The sequence below is a fragment of the Choloepus didactylus genome, chromosome 1 (assembly GCF_015220235.1).
Source record: "Choloepus didactylus isolate mChoDid1 chromosome 1, mChoDid1.pri, whole genome shotgun sequence".
NCBI lineage: Eukaryota > Metazoa > Chordata > Mammalia > Pilosa > Megalonychidae > Choloepus > Choloepus didactylus.
In genome coordinates this window covers 93,541,334-93,557,401 of record NC_051307.1, presented here as the reverse complement: position 1 = coordinate 93,557,401, position 16,068 = coordinate 93,541,334, and the positions used below count along the sequence as shown (strand labels likewise).

General features: G+C 35.2%; 1 protein-coding gene across 2 annotated transcripts in view; it reads left to right on the top strand.

The window, feature by feature from the left end:
* Positions 1-16,068, top strand: part of FYTTD1 (forty-two-three domain containing 1) — a 76,354-nt gene that overhangs the window by 39,415 nt on the left and 20,871 nt on the right. For both annotated transcript variants that reach the window (XM_037837455.1, XM_037837460.1), the window contains exons 4-8: positions 7,548-7,660; positions 9,530-9,626; positions 10,036-10,097; positions 13,702-13,776; positions 14,378-14,504. In XM_037837455.1, the coding sequence (XP_037693383.1) occupies positions 7,548-7,660; positions 9,530-9,626; positions 10,036-10,097; positions 13,702-13,776; positions 14,378-14,504 (474 nt within the window). The remainder of the gene's footprint in view (positions 1-7,547; positions 7,661-9,529; positions 9,627-10,035; positions 10,098-13,701; positions 13,777-14,377; positions 14,505-16,068) is intronic.

Here is a 16,068-nt window from a genome sequence, read left to right as displayed (position 1 = left end):
CCAAATCTTCTAAACAACATAAATACACAAATCATAAATGCTCAGCGAACTCCAAATAGAATAAATCCAAAAAAACCCACTCCGAGACATATACTGATCACACTGTCAAACATAGAAGAGAAGGAGCAAGTTCTGAAAGCAGCAAGAGAAAAGCAATTCACCACATACAAAGGAAACAGCATAAGACTAAGTAGTGACTACTCAGCAGCCACCATGGAGGCGAGAAGGCAATGGCACGATATATTTAAAATTCTGAGAGAGAGGAATTTCCAGCCAAGAATACTTTATCCAGCAAAGCTCTCCTTCAAATTTGAGGGAGAGCTTAAATTTTTCACAGACAAAGAAATGCTGAGAGAATTTGCTAACAAGAGACCTGCCCTACTGGAGATACTAAAGGGAGCCCTACAGACAGAGAAACAAAGACAGGACAGAGAGACTTGGAGAAAGGTTCAGTACTAAAGAGATTCGGTATGGGTACAATAAAGGATATTAATAGAGAGAGGGAAAAATATGGCAAACATAATCCAAAGGATAAGATGGCCGATTCAAGAAATGCCTTCACGGTTTTAACGTTGAATGTAAATGGATTAAACTCCCCAATTAAAAGATATAGATTCGCAGAATGGATCAAAAAAAATGAACCATCAATATGTTGCATACAAGAGACTCATCTTAGACACAGGGACACAAAGAAATTGAAAGTGAAAGGATGGAAAAAAATATTTCATGCAAGCTACAGCCAAAAGAAAGCAGGTGTAGCAATATTAATCTCAGATAAAATAGACTTCAAATGCAGGGATGTTTTGAGAGACAAAGAAGGCCACTACATACTAATAAAAGGGGCAATTCAGCAAGAAGAAATAACAATCGTAAATGTCTATGCACCCAATCAAGGTGCCACAAAATACATGAGAGAAACATTGGCAAATCTAAAGGAAGCAATTGATGTTTCCACAATAATTGTGGGAGACTTCAACACATCACTCTCTCCTATAGATAGATCAACCAGACAGAAGACCAATAAGGAAATTGAAAACCTAAACAATCTGATAAATGAATTAGATTTAACAGACATCTACAGGACATTACATCCCAAATCACCAGGATACACATACTTTTCTAGTGCTCACGGAACTTTCTCCAGAATAGATCATATGCTGGGACATAAAACAAGCCTCAATAAACTTAAAAAGATTGAAATCATTCAAAGCACATTCTCTGACCACAATGGAATACAATTAGAAGTCAATAACCATCAGAGACTTAGAAAATTCACAAATACCTGGAGGTTAAACAACACACTCCTAAACAATCAGTGGGTTAAAGAAGAAATAGCAAGAGAAATTGCTAAATATATAGAGACGAATGAAAATGAGAACACAACATACCAAAACCTATGGGATGCAGCAAAAGCAGTGCTAAGGGGGAAATTTATAGCACTAAACGCATATATTAAAAAGGAAGAAAGAGCCAAAATCAAAGAACTAATGGATCAACTGAAGAAGCTAGAAAATGAACAGCAAACCAATCCTAAACCAAGTAGAAGAAAAGAAATAACAAGGATTAAAGCAGAAATAAATGACATAGAGAACAAAAAAACAATAGAAAGGATAAATATCACCAAAAGTTGGTTCTTTGAGAAGATCAACAAGATTGACAAGCCCCTAGCTAGACTGACAAAATCAAAAAGAGAGAAGACCCATATAAACAAAATAATGAATGAAAAAGGTGACATAACTGCAGATCCTGAAGAAATTAAAAAAATTATAAGAGGATATTATGAACAACTGTATGGCAACAAACTGGATAATGTAGAAGAAATGGACAATTTCCTGGAAACATATGAACAACCTAGACTGACCAGAGAAGAAATAGAAGACCTCAACCAACCCATCACAAGCAAAGAGATCCAATCAGTCATCAAAAATCTTCCCACAAATAAATGCCCAGGGCCAGATGGCTTCACAGGGGAATTCTACCAAACTTTCCAGAAAGAACTGACACCAATCTTACTCAAACTCTTTCAAAACATTGAAAAAAATGGAACACTACCTAACTCATTTTATGAAGCTAACATCAATCTAATACCAAAACCAGGCAAAGATGCTACAAAAAAGGAAAACTACCGGCCAATCTCCCTAATGAATATAGATGCAAAAATCCTCAACAAAATACTTGCAAATCGAATCCAAAGACACATTAAAAAAATCATACACCATGACCAAGTGGGGTTCATTCAAGGCATGCAAGGATGGTTCAACATCAGAAAAACAATCAATGTATTACAACACATTAAAAACTCGAAAGGGAAAAATCAATTGATCATCTCAATAGATGCTGAAAAAGCATTTGACAAAATCCAACATCCCTTTTTGATAAAAACACTTCAAAAGGTAGGAATTGAAGGAAACTTCCTCAACATGATAAAGAGCATATATGAAAAACCCACAGCCAGCATAGTACTCAATGGTGAGAGACTGAAAGCCTTCCCTCTAAGATCAGGAACAAGACAAGGATGCCCGCTGTCACCACTGTTATTCAACATTGTGCTGGAAGTGCTAGCCAGGGCAATCCGGCAAGACAAAGAAATAAAAGGCATCCAAATTGGAAAAGAAGAAGTAAAACTGTCATTGTTTGCAGATGATATGATCTTATATCTAGAAAACCCTGAGAAATCAACGATACACCTACTAGAGCTAATAAACAAATTTAGCAAAGTAGCGGGATACAAGATTAATGCACATAAGTCAGTAATGTTTCTATATGCTAGAAATGAACAAACTGAAGAGACACTCAAGAAAAAGATACCATTTTCAATAGCAACTAAAAAAATCAAGTACCTAGGAATCAACTTAACCAAAGATGTAAAAGACCTATACAAAGAAAACTACATAACTCTACTAAAAGAAATAGAAGGGGACCTTAAAAGATGGAAAAATATTCCATGTTCACGGATAGGAAGGCTAAATGTCATTAAGATGTCAATTCTACCCAAACTCATCTACAGATTCAATGCAATCCCAATCAAAATTCCAACAACCTACTTTGCAGACTTGGAAAAGCTAGTTATCAAATTTATTTGGAAAGGGAAGATGCCTCGAATTGCTAAAGACACTCTAAAAAAGAAAAACGAAGTGGGAGGACTTACACTCCCTGACTTTGAAGCTTATTATAAAGCCACAGTTGCCAAGACAGCATGGTACTGGCACAAAGATAGACATATAGATCAATGGAATCGAATTGAGAATTCAGAGATAGACCCTCAGATCTATGGCCGACTGATCTTTGATAAGGCCCCCAAAGTCACCGAACTGAGCCATAATGGTCTTTTCAACAAATGGGGCTGGGAGAGTTGGATATCCATATCCAAAAGAATGAAAGAGGACCCCCACCTCACCCCCTACACAAAAATTAACTCAAAATGGACCAAAGATCTCAATATAAAAGAAAGTACCATAAAACTCCTAGAAGGTAATGTAGGAAAACATCTTCAAGACCTTGTATTAGGAGGCCACTTCCTAGACTTTACACCCAAAGCACAAGCAACAAAAGAGAAAATAGATAAATGGGAACTCCTCAAGCTTAGAAGTTTCTGCACCTCAAAGGAATTTCTCAAAAAGGTAAAGAGGCAGCCAACTCAATGGGAAAAAATTTTTGGAAACCATGTATCTGACAAAAGACTGATATCTTGCATATACAAAGAAATCCTACAACTCAATGACAATAGTACAGACAGCCCAATTATAAAATGGGCAAAAGATATGAAAAGACAGTTCTCTGAAGAGGAAATACAAATGACCAAGAAACACATGAAAAAATGTTCAGCTTCACTAGCTATTAGAGAGATGCAAATTAAGACCACAATGAGATACCATCTAACACCGGTTAGAATGGCTGCCATTAAACAAACAGGAAACTACAAATGCTGGAGGGGATGTGGAGAAATTGGAACTCTTATTCATTGTTGGTGGGACTGTATAATGGTTCAGCCACTCTGGAAGTCAGTCTGGCAGTTCCTTAGAAAACTAGATATAGAGCTACCATTCGATCCAGCGATTGCACTCCTCGGTATATACCCGGAAGATCGGAAAGCAGTGACACGAACAGATATCTGCATGCCAATGTTCATAGCAGCATTATTCACAATTGCCAAGAGATGGAAACAACCCAAATGTCCTTCAACAGATGAGTGGATAAATAAAATGTGGTATATACACACGATGGAATACTACGCGGCAGTAAGAAGGAACGATCTGGTGAAACATATGACAACATGGATGAACCTTGAAGACATAATGCTGAGCGAAATAAGCCAGGCACAAAAAGAGAAATATTATATGCTACCACTAATGTGAACTTTGAAAAATGTAAAACAAATGGTTTATAATGTAGAATGTAGGGGAACTAGCAGTAGAGAGCAATTAAGGAAGGGGGAACAATAATCCAGGAAGAACAGATAAGCTATTTAACGTTCTGGGGATGCCCAGAAATGACTATGGTCTGTTAATTTCTGATGGTTGTAGTAGGAACAAGTTCACTGAAATGTTGCTATATTATGTAACTTTCTTGGGGTAAAGTAGGAACATGTTGGAAGTTAAGCAGTTATCTTAGGTTAGTTGTCTTTTTCTTACTCCCTTGCTATGGTCTCTTTGAAATGCTCTTTTATTGTATGTTTGTTTTCTTTTTAACTTTTTTTTTCATACAGGTGATTTGAAAAAAGAAGGGAAAGTTAAAAAAAAAAAAAAAAAAAGAAAAAAGACAAACAAGGGGAAAAAAAAAAAAAAAAGATGTAGTGCCCCCTTGAGGAGCCTGTGGAGAATGCAGGGGTATTCGCCTACCCCACCTCCATGGTTGCTAACATGACCACAGACATAGGGGACTGGTGGTTTGATGGGTTGAGCCCTCTACCATAAGTTTTACCCTTGGGAAGACGGTTGCTGCAAAGGAGAGGCTAGGCCTCCCTGTATTTGTGCCTAAGAGTCTCCTCCTGAATGCCTCTTTGTTGCTCAGATGTGGCCCTCTCTCTCTGGCTAAGCCAACTTGAAAGGTGAAATCACTGCCCTCCCCCCTACGTGGGATCAGACACCCAGGGAAGTGAATCTCCCTGGCAACGTGGAATATGACTCCCAGGGAGGAATGTAGACCTGGCACCGTGGGACGGAGAACATCTTCTTGACCAAAAGGGGGATGTGAAAGGAAATGAAATAAGCTTCAGTGGCAGAGAGATTCCAAAAGGAGCCGAGAGGTCACTCTGGTGGGCACTCTTATGCACACTTTAGACAACCCTTTTTAGGCTCTAAAGAATTGGGGTAGCTGGTGGTGGATACCTGAAACTATCAAACTACAACCCAGAACCCATGAATCTCGAAGACAGTTGTATAAAAATGTAGCTTATGAGGGGTGACAATGGGATTGGGAAAGCCATAAGGACCAAACACCACTTTGTCTAGTTTATGGATGGATGTGTAGAAAAGTAGGGGAAGGAAAGAAACAGACAAAGGTACCCAGTGTTCTTTTTTACTTCAATTGCTCTTTTTCACTCTAATTATTATTCTTGTTATTTTTGTGTGTGTGCTAATGAAGGTGTCAGGGATTGATTTAGGTGATGAATGTACAACTATGTAATGGTACTGTAAACAATCGAAAGTACAATTTGTTTTGTATGACTGCGTGGTATGTGAATATATCTCAATAAAATGATGATTTAAAAAAAAAATAAATAAATAAATAAATACCTGTATCTATAATAAGAAATGTAGTTCAGCTATAAAAAGCAATAAAATATTAATACATCTGAAAGCCTGGGTAAATCTCAAAACATGTTAAAGGAAAGAAGTCAAACACAAAAGACTATAGGACTATGTACTGTATGATTCCATTTAAATGAAATTGTAGAAAAGCAAAAACTACAGTGATACAACAGTGATTGCCTGGGGTGGGAGTCAGGGGATGGGAGAAAATAGACTCCAGTGGGGCGCAAGGAATCATTTTAGGACTAGGGCATTGTTGTCTATCTTGATTATGGTTTGGTTACACAATTGTATACAATTACCCAAATTCATCAAACTGAACTCTTAAAATTATATTGCATGTAAATAATACGTTACTAAAAATTTATGTAAAATAAAAATTCTTTAATTTCTCTCCCTGAAGTAAGTTTTAATATCGAAATTATAGTGAAATAAAAACTTATCCCTGTGTGAACTTTTTTTTAACACACACATTCACATATATGCACATACATAAACCTTAGATCAGGGAACATACGTTCTTCATATATTGAAGTTTGTTATACTTCTATTCCATGTATTCATTTATTTGCGAGATGTTGACTGAGTACTCATTATATTCTAGGTGCAAGGGATTGTACAATGAACTCAATAGAGAATCCTTGCCCTCATGAGTACTCAGTCTAATGGGGAAGAGATAAACATTAAGTAACCACATTTTTATAATGTGACAAGTACTTTGAAGGAAAATCACATACGACAATAGCATTGTAGAAGGAATTTTCATACTTACATATAAAATGGTTTTTGGTGTCATTAAAAATAGAATACAAAGCCTTGGAGTGGGTCATTAGTCAGACTTCATAGTATTTCTCCTATGCTCTTGATATTCTTCATTCTTGGTTTTATATTTATTCCTTTTCTAAAATATGAAAATGAAGACTTTATAATTTTTCTGTTAAGGGATATTTATCAAGCACTTCTCATATACTTAGAATGTAGGGGCATCCAGATATTATACAAGATATAGCCCATATTGTCAAGGATTTTTTTAAAGTAGATCAAAAGACCAAATAGACATCACACAATAATGAATAAAACAGGCCATCTTCATGTCTTTAAGATACGGTTTGTATTATCTAGATTTTTTATTGTAGAAAGAGAAAATGGAGAATATTGAAATTCTGGAATAATTAGAGGCTCCTTGGAAAATATGGAAACTTGAATTAGGTTTTGAATGATGAAATGAATTTATATAAATAGAATAAGAAAAGGTGGACAATTCATTTGCCTAGATTTCTGTTGAAATATTGAATTTTCCTAATTCCTTTTTTTCTCTATAACCATTTGTAGGCAGTCTTTGCTGTGGTAACTTCCCCCTTTTCTTTTTTTTACCCATTTATTTTCAACTTTGCCCTCTTGTCTTATTACTACACTTGGTATCAAGAATCGTGTTTAAATAAGTGATTGCGAATTTACATCTCTGGCTTTCTGATTTTTCTCTTGAGTTCCAGAGCCACATTTCTTATCATCTATGTGTCTGTAAGTGCAACCTCAATTAAACATCCAAAATGGAAGTAGTTCATTTTCTTGCCCCAAAACTCTCCTTTTGTCTGAAGTATTTTGATTATAATGTGGTTGTCATCTTTTCAGTGGTTTAGACCAGAGATTTTAAAATTGTTCTAACTTCTCAGTCTCCTTCATCCACCCCACTGAAGCACTTGTCATTCTCTTTCCATTCTGCCTCTGAAATGTTTATTGTAGAAAGGTATATAGCAAAAAGCAGTCTGATTAACATAGTTTCTTTCCTTCTGAAAGAATATAGAGCGATATTTTCCAGTGTTAAAAAGGAAGACAAACCTTCTGAGACAAAATGAAGTGCAGAGGAAACCAGTTGCTGTTCTCAAGAGACCTAACCAGTTAAACAGAAAGTAAGTACTCAAGTATAAGACAACAATGTGTTATCCTGCAAAAATAAATATATACTTCTTGCACTAAATGTTGAGAGGAATGGATTTACAGTAATTTTTCTAGTTATCTGGTCATTTTCAAGAAAGCTATTTGGGATATCTTTCTGGATTCACAACATGGAAGCAGTCCATAATAGTTTCCTTATTTCTTAGACCTATTGTTATCAGTGACTTTGACTAATTTAAAACTTTTTAAAAAAACATCAGTTGCTTCGTTAGCTCTCTTGACACATAGAATAAAATATCAAAAGTTAATCATTTTGTTAAAAATCCTAACACAATATAGGGAATTTCTGAAAGCTGAATTTATTATTCAAGCTTACAGTGCATGCTGTCAATGGAAAACAAATTAGAAAGAATTCTGCTTGAATGCTTGTTAAGCTAAAAATGTTTTTATACTAAATTGAAAGGCATAACAAAAACTTAAAAATAATGACCTTGTGTCATAATTATGGCATTCTCTTCTCTGAAAGAACAAAGTGAGCACAAAAGTAACTAATGAACTTCTCAAATAAGAATCTGTCATTTACATGAGACTATGTGTTAATTGGGTTAGCTAGGACTGTTTGAAAGTAGCTGTTCTAGTTTGCTAATGCTGCGGAATGCAAAACACCAGAGATGGATTGGCTTTTATAAAAAAGGGGTTTATTTGGCTACACAGTTACAGTCTTAAGGTCATAGAGTGTCCAAGGTAACACATCAGTAATTGGGTACCTTCACTGGAGGATGGCCAATGGCATCTGGAAAACCTCTGTTAGCTGGGAAGGCACATGGCTGGCGTCTGCTCCAAAGTTCTGATTTCAAAATGGCTTTCTCCCAGGACTTTCCTCTCTAGCAAGCTTGCTCCTCTTCAAAACATCACTCACAGCTGCACTGAGTTCCTTCTCTTTGAGTCAGCTCATTTATATGGCTCCACTGATCAAGGCCCACCCTGAATGGGTGGGGCCATGCCTCCATGGGAATAGCCCATCTGAGTCATCACCCACAGCTGGGTGCAGCACATTCCAAGCAAATCTAATCAGCACCAAAACGTCTGCCCCACAAGACTACATCAAAGTTAATGGTGTTTGGGGGACACAATACATTCAAACTGGCACAGTAGCCAAGGGAAATTTTGCTTTTGAAACATCTATCCAATTGGGAGTAAGATTAGGTAACCTGCCAAGCACTTATTTATGTAGTAGATAAATATGAAATTCTGTTTTCTCATACTTTACCAACATTTTATAAAAATCAGAAAGGAATTGGTAAAAGCCATGTTGAAATAACGTTTCTGGAGAACGTTTCTGGAGTACGTTCTGTGTGTAAAAGAACAAGAAGTGGAACAGTATAAATTTTTCTGTGGTTTTTATGAAAATGTAAGGATTTCAAAGGAGAAAGGAAGAGAAAGCTTGGAGGACATATTTTACAAGATTTTCTCTTTATTTTTGATTTTCAGTGATTTGTCTACAATGTGACTAGGTGTCTTTTTTGTACTAATCCTGTAAATCTGTAAATTTATGTCTTTTACCAAATTTGAGATAACATTACAAATATTATTTTTAATGTCCTCAGAAGAAGTCTTATGTTGGAATGATAGCTGAATATTTGGGAGGTAAATTAGTTTAGAATTAATTGGGCTATTAAGTGATATGCTGCAGAGGGAAATACTTCTAAATAAAATCTCAGTAGCTTCATGAAGATAAGGAAATAATTTAGAATCTTTTATATTTTGTGAACCTCAGGTTTTCAGCCCTTGATTTTAACTATTTTTACTTATTTTTCCTCAAGGTGTTTGAATGTTTTCTGTTTCTTGTCTTACTATTTTTGGTATATGTGTTTTTGTTGCAGAAATAACATTCCAGCCAATTTTACTAGAAGTGGAAATAAATTAAGCCATCAGAAAGACACTCGTCAGGCAACTTTTCTTTTCAGAAGAGGCCTGAAGGTATACAAAAAGCTTTGGTGGTATTTTCTTTTTACTCAAACAAAGGATCCTAAGCAGCCACCTTTAGCAATCCTTATAAGCATTGACCCATGGTTGAGATGGGAATTGGACTTGGGGTGTGGAGAACATGACATGAGAGTAGCTCCTTCTATTATATTTTTCCTATTCTCTGTCTTAATTTTATTGCCCCAAAATAGCAATGTCTTGAAAGATTTAACACGTTATTTAGGAATAGACTTGAGTTTGCCACTTGTTCTCCTATCAGAACTCCAACAGAGATGTTGCCAGAATAGGCACACACTGTGTGTGCCCTCCACATTGGGTTATAAAGGTGGAGGGCAGTATAGCTTTTTGGATTCAAATCCTCTGCTTTCTATGGGATTTACTGCCTTTTTTTTTCTCCCTTCAGGTTCAGGCCCAGTTGAACACAGAACAACTGCTAGATGATGTAGTAGCAAAGAGAACTCGTCAGTAAGTTCGAATTATTTTTCGAAATGCCGTTTAAAAGCTCCCAGGATATTACCTACCCAAATTACCATGTGCCCCCAGTCCAAAGGAATTGAAATGAAACTTGAAGTAAATTAACCTTTGAGCCTGATTCGGTTTGGAATGTATAAAACATGACATAAGATTATCTCTTTCTGTTATATTTTTCCTATTCTCTTACTTTTGCCCTAAATAGCAATGTCTTGAAAGATTTAAATATGTTATTTAGGAATAGACTTGTAATTTGCCTGTTTATTCTATCTTAACAAAATAGCTACTTTTTTCTATAACTGCTTTTATACAAGTGAACCTGTTCAGGGAATAAATAGAAGAAAATCCATTAAAGGTTTTAGAAAATTTGTAACACTTATATAAAAAAGTATATTTTTTCTTAACATATTCTTTTTCCCCTATAAAAGTCTTTTAAAAATCTGTTTTTTTCTGTTAGAATTAACACTTGCCAAGTGTTAAGTTGTAACATTCTAACTCCAGCAATTAATCATCTTTTGAGGTTAAACCATTTAAAATTATGGCTACTTTTTTGGAAAGCAAAAATAAAACATGGCCGTGGTCCAAATATGATACCAACTAAAATGGGGCATGATTTTGAGCATTTGGATTGTAATTCCATTTAAACTTGATGCTACAAATACTCTTTAGCCCAGGGATCATGATTTTGGAAACCATGAGGAAAGGTATGAAAATTATAGTCTATTTGCTTCTACAATGACCAATATTTCCATAATTTTGATGATTTAAATGCTGTTTTTTTGTTTTGAACTTTGAGAATTTGGTGACAGAATATAATGTAAACCTCAGATTTTGACTAATATAAATGTAAAAGTAGCGCTGACAAAGTGGGAGGTACAAAGTAGGAAAAGAGGTACAGGAAAGTAATAGAGGTATTGCTACTCTTGTGTGCTAGGTAGGAGATCGAGACAATACTGAAAGAAATTGAGGTTTAAGTATATTTAAAGTTACATGCATACAACCCAGAACCCATGAATCTCGAAGACAGTTGTATAAAAATGTAGCTTATGAGGGGTGACAATGGGATTGGGAAAGCCATAAGGACCACACTCCACTTTGTCTAGTTTATGGATGGATGAGTAGAAAAATAGGGGAAGGAAACAAACAGACAAAGGTACCCAGTGTTCTTTTTTACTTCAATTGCTCTTTTTCACTCTAATTATTATTCTTGTTATTTTTGTGTGTGTGCTAATGAAGGTATCAGGGATTGATTTGGGTGATGAATGTACCACTATGTAATGGTACTGTAAACAATCGAAAGTACGATTTGTTTTGTATGACTGCGTGGTATGTGAATGTATCTCAATAAAATGAAGATTAAAAAAAAAAAGTTACATGCATACCTTGTTCTTTTGCACTTCACTTTATTGATTTTTGCAGATACTGCAATTTTTACAATTTGAAGGTTTGTGGCAACCTTGCATCAAACAAGTCTCTTGGTGCCATTTTTTCCCAACAGCATGTGCTCATTTCATGTCTCTGTCACGTTTTGGCAATTCTTAACAGTATTTCAAACTTTTCATTGTTATTATGTCTGTTGTGGTAATTTGTGATCTTTGATTTTACTATTGTAATTGTTTGGGGACACCATGAACTGCACCCATATAAGATGACAAACTTCATCAATAAGTGTTCTGTATGTTCTGGATGCTTCACCAACCAGCTGTTCTCCCGTATATCCTTCTCCTCAGCCGTTCTCCCATGTATCCTTCTCTTCATTCCTATCTATTTATTCCCTGAGATATAACAATATTAAAATTAGCCCAATTAATAACCCTACATTGGCCTCTAAGACCAAATGAAAGGAAGAATCACACATCTCTCATATTAAATAAAAAGCTGGAAATGATTAAGCTTAGGACGGAAGGCATGCTGAAAGCCAAGATAGGATGAAAGCTAGGCCTCTTGTGCCAAACAGTTAGCCAAGTTGTGAGTACAAGGGAAAGGTTCTTGAAGGAAATTAATCTTATCGTACATCTCATACTTGGTCATCCTAGAGCTCTGCGTGAAATGCATAACGAGATTAATGTTGTTTTTATGCCTGCTAGCACAACAGCCATTCTGCAGCCCACAGATCAAGGAGTCATTTTGACTTTCAAGTCTTAATGATTTAAGAAATACATTTTGTAAAGCTATAGCTGCCATAGATAGTGATTCCTCTGTGGATCTGGGCAAAGGAAATCAAAGTCTTCTGGAAAGGATTCATTATTCTGGAAACCATTAAGAACATTCGTTATTCATGGGAGGAGATCAAAATATCAATATATTAACAGGTGTTTGGAAGAAGTTGATTCCACCCCTCATTGATGACTGTGAGGAGTTCAAGATTTCAGTGTAAGAAATAACTGTAGATATACTGGAAATAGCAAGAGGACTAGAATTAGAAATGAAGCCTGAAGAAGTGACTGATTGCTGCAACCTCATGATAAAAGTTGAACAGATGAGGAGTTGCTTCTTATGGATAAGCAAAGAAAGTGGTTTCTTGGGATGGAATCTACTCCTGGTAAAGAAGCTGTGAACATTGTTGAAATGACAACAAAGGATTTAGAATATTACATAAAGTTAGATGATAAAGCAGTGGCAGGGACCCCAATTTTGAAAGAAGTTCTGCTGTGGGTAAAATGCTGTCAAACAGCTTCACCCACAACTTCACATACAACAGAAAATCTTTTGTGAAAGGAAGAATCGATCAGTACAGCAGACTTCATTGTTGCCTTATTTTAAGAAATTGCACAGCCACTCAACTTCAGTAACCACCAGCCTGATCAGTCAGCAGCCATCAACATCAAGGCAGGACTCTTCACCAGCAGAAAGATTATGACTCACTGAAGGCTCATATGGTGGTTAGCATTTTTTAACTAATAAAGTATTTTTTATGAAGGACTATGTATTTTTCTTAGACACAATGCTCTTGCACACTTAGACTAAAGTATAGTGTAAACATAACTTATATGTACTGGGAAACCAAAAAATTCATGTGACTAGCTTTATTGCAATATTTGCTTTATTGTGGTGGTTTGGAACTGATCCAACAATACGTCTGAGGTATGCCTGTATATCAAAAGTAAAATAATGATACAAGCATTAAAACATTTGGCAGTAGGTAGGCAAAGTAGAGGATGGTATGTGAGCTAAATCCTTTTTCATTATAGCAATATTTTAATATATAAGCATGTTACTTAGCAAACTGGAGATAGCCAGTAAACAGTAAAAACAGGAAAGGTTAGAAGTGCTACCTCTGGGGAGCAGAAATGGGAAGGGGGAGAATAGTGGGATGAGGGACTGGTGATTTTCATTAGAAGCCCTTCTGTACTCTTTGACTTTAATAACGTGAATATATCTATTACATTCAAAAATAATAAATAAATTAAAGCGCCCAGTCCCCTTACCCAAGATTCTGATTCAATATATCATGATTAGAGCCAAGTATTTATATTTCTTAAAAGCTAAGAAAAAGTTAACAGCTACTTTAAAAATGTCTGTTTTTATGTAGAACCCATTAGAAAATTCATAAACTTTGTTATAGTTACTTTTTTTTTTTCTTTTTTTTTTAAACTAGATGGCGGACTTCCGCCACAAATGGAGGAATTTTAACTGTATCCATTGACAATCCTGGAGCAGTGCTGTGCCCAGTGTAAGTCTTTTTTTTTTTTTTTTCCGGAAGTTGTAACCTCTCAATATATGACAGTAGAAAAGAATTGGGCTTCTCAGAGAATGATGTCCAAGTTAAGCTAATCTGAGATACAAGGATAATAGTGATACTGATGGTACAAAATAGGAATAGTATAGAATAGTATAAAGTTAAATTTAAAATTCCCTTCATTTCTGGTTTTATCAGGCCTAAAGTAACTACTTTTAGCAATTTCTTTTATATTTATTTTAAAAAGTCTATGTGTATAACAATATGTTCATATATATTTTATGCATATATAATAATAAATTAGATAATACTATCATTTTCCCCTCTGCTCCCAGTATTTTGGACTTTACATTTCAGAACATACAGATCTACTTTCTTTTTAAAGGTTCCATAGTGTTTTCTGTTTTATTGATGACCTTGATTTAATTTACCATTTCAGTCAACAGCCGGGTACGTTTTTATTACAGTAGAAATACAATAGCCCTAAACATTCAAACATGCGTACTAGTCAAGATATCTTAAGTACCAAATGATTTTTTTTTCTTCTTTTTGATTATTAAAACTGGTCTGATTTCATTTTAATTTTTTCTAATAGAACTCAGAAACCACGATTAACTCGTACTGCTGTACCCTCATTCTTGGCAAAGCGAGAGCAATCGGATATAAAGAAAGTTCCTAAAGGTGTACCCCTACAATTTGACATAAATAGTGTTGGAAAACAGGTAAATTTTTTTCTTTTTATATCTTTGGTCCATTCACTGGGGATATTTTATTTAACAAAACAATTATTGTATAATGAAATAGGGTGTCCTAAGCAACATGCTTGGCATATATTGACTACAATTTTATGCTTTAATATTTAATTTTCTACCATTTACAGAAATACGGTTATCTGCATTATCTCAGATTCTTTTTTTTTCTCCAGTGTTCCTTCATAGTTGCATTATTACTCTATTTTTGCATATTCCTCTTTTTATCTTTTTTTTAACTAAATAATATAAAGGACTACATTTATATTAAGAGCCAGATTTTCCCTCCGTACCTTACAAAGGCATTATTTGAGGTGGGTTCGGTTAGTAAAAGGAGAAGAGAATGTACTTTCTTTATCCTTTTCTTATTGCTTGGCTTTCATTTCTGTCAGCAGCTGAAATTTCAACCTTTTTCCTCTAGACTTTTTTTTTTTTAATTAAATTCAGTTTTATTGAAATACATTCACACACCATACAATCATCCATGATATACAATCCACTGTCCACAGTATGACAACATAGTTATGCGTTCATCACCACAATCTATCTCTGAACATTTTCCTTACATCAGAAAGAACCAGAACAAGAATAAAAAATAAAAGTGAAAAAAGAACACCCAAATCATCCCCCCATCCCACCCCATTTGTCCTTTAGTTTTTATCCCCATTCCTCCACTCATCCATAGACTAGATAAAGGGGGTATGATCCACAAGGTCTTCTCCTGTAGACTTTTTAAGTCATGAGTTATTCAAGGAATAGTTCCCTGGAAGCTGGGCTCTAAAGGATAGTAGAGAACTTTGCTATATGGGGCAGATGGGTGGCTGTATCTTGCTTTTTCCGTAGTAGTTTCCTAAACCATAACCTTATCTTTCTGAGTAGATTTTTCTGTCCATTAAGTACTAGGAAGAAAGAAAAAAATACAGACTACTTAACAGCTTTGTCTATCAATTTGCATGAAATATGTGTTTATAAAACATGGGTGTTTTATTAGTCACCTGTTTCTATATTTGAAGTATACTAGATTTATTCCATGTTTTGAGGATTCATAGCATTACCCCAGTCCATTCCATAGCTGAGAGAGGAAAGAGGATCATATTCAACAGGTTGCTTTTTTTATTGTTTTTAGAGAAGTTGTAGGTCTACAGAAGAATCACATATGGAATACAAAGTTCCCATATACCACCCTATTATTAACACAATAGGTTGCCTTTTTACTTTCTAGTAAATATTTTAATTTAAATTTTATTTTGACATGCCTAAAATTTACGTTGCTGACTGTTAGTCCTTAATTTGATGCTATGTTCACTACATCATATCTCAAGTGGTTTGGGAAGTCTTTGTAAATGGCTGTGGAGTCTTGAATGATCTGATAAAGAAGAAAGAACCCTGGCGTGGAAAAAAGCCGCTTGAATTCTAGTTCTGAAACTTACCCTTTCCTTAATTCTATGACACCGAGGAAATCTCTGTCTTTTTAAGATTTTTAGTTCTTCATCTATAAAATGAAAAGGATGGATTTAGATAAATAAATAGTCTTTAA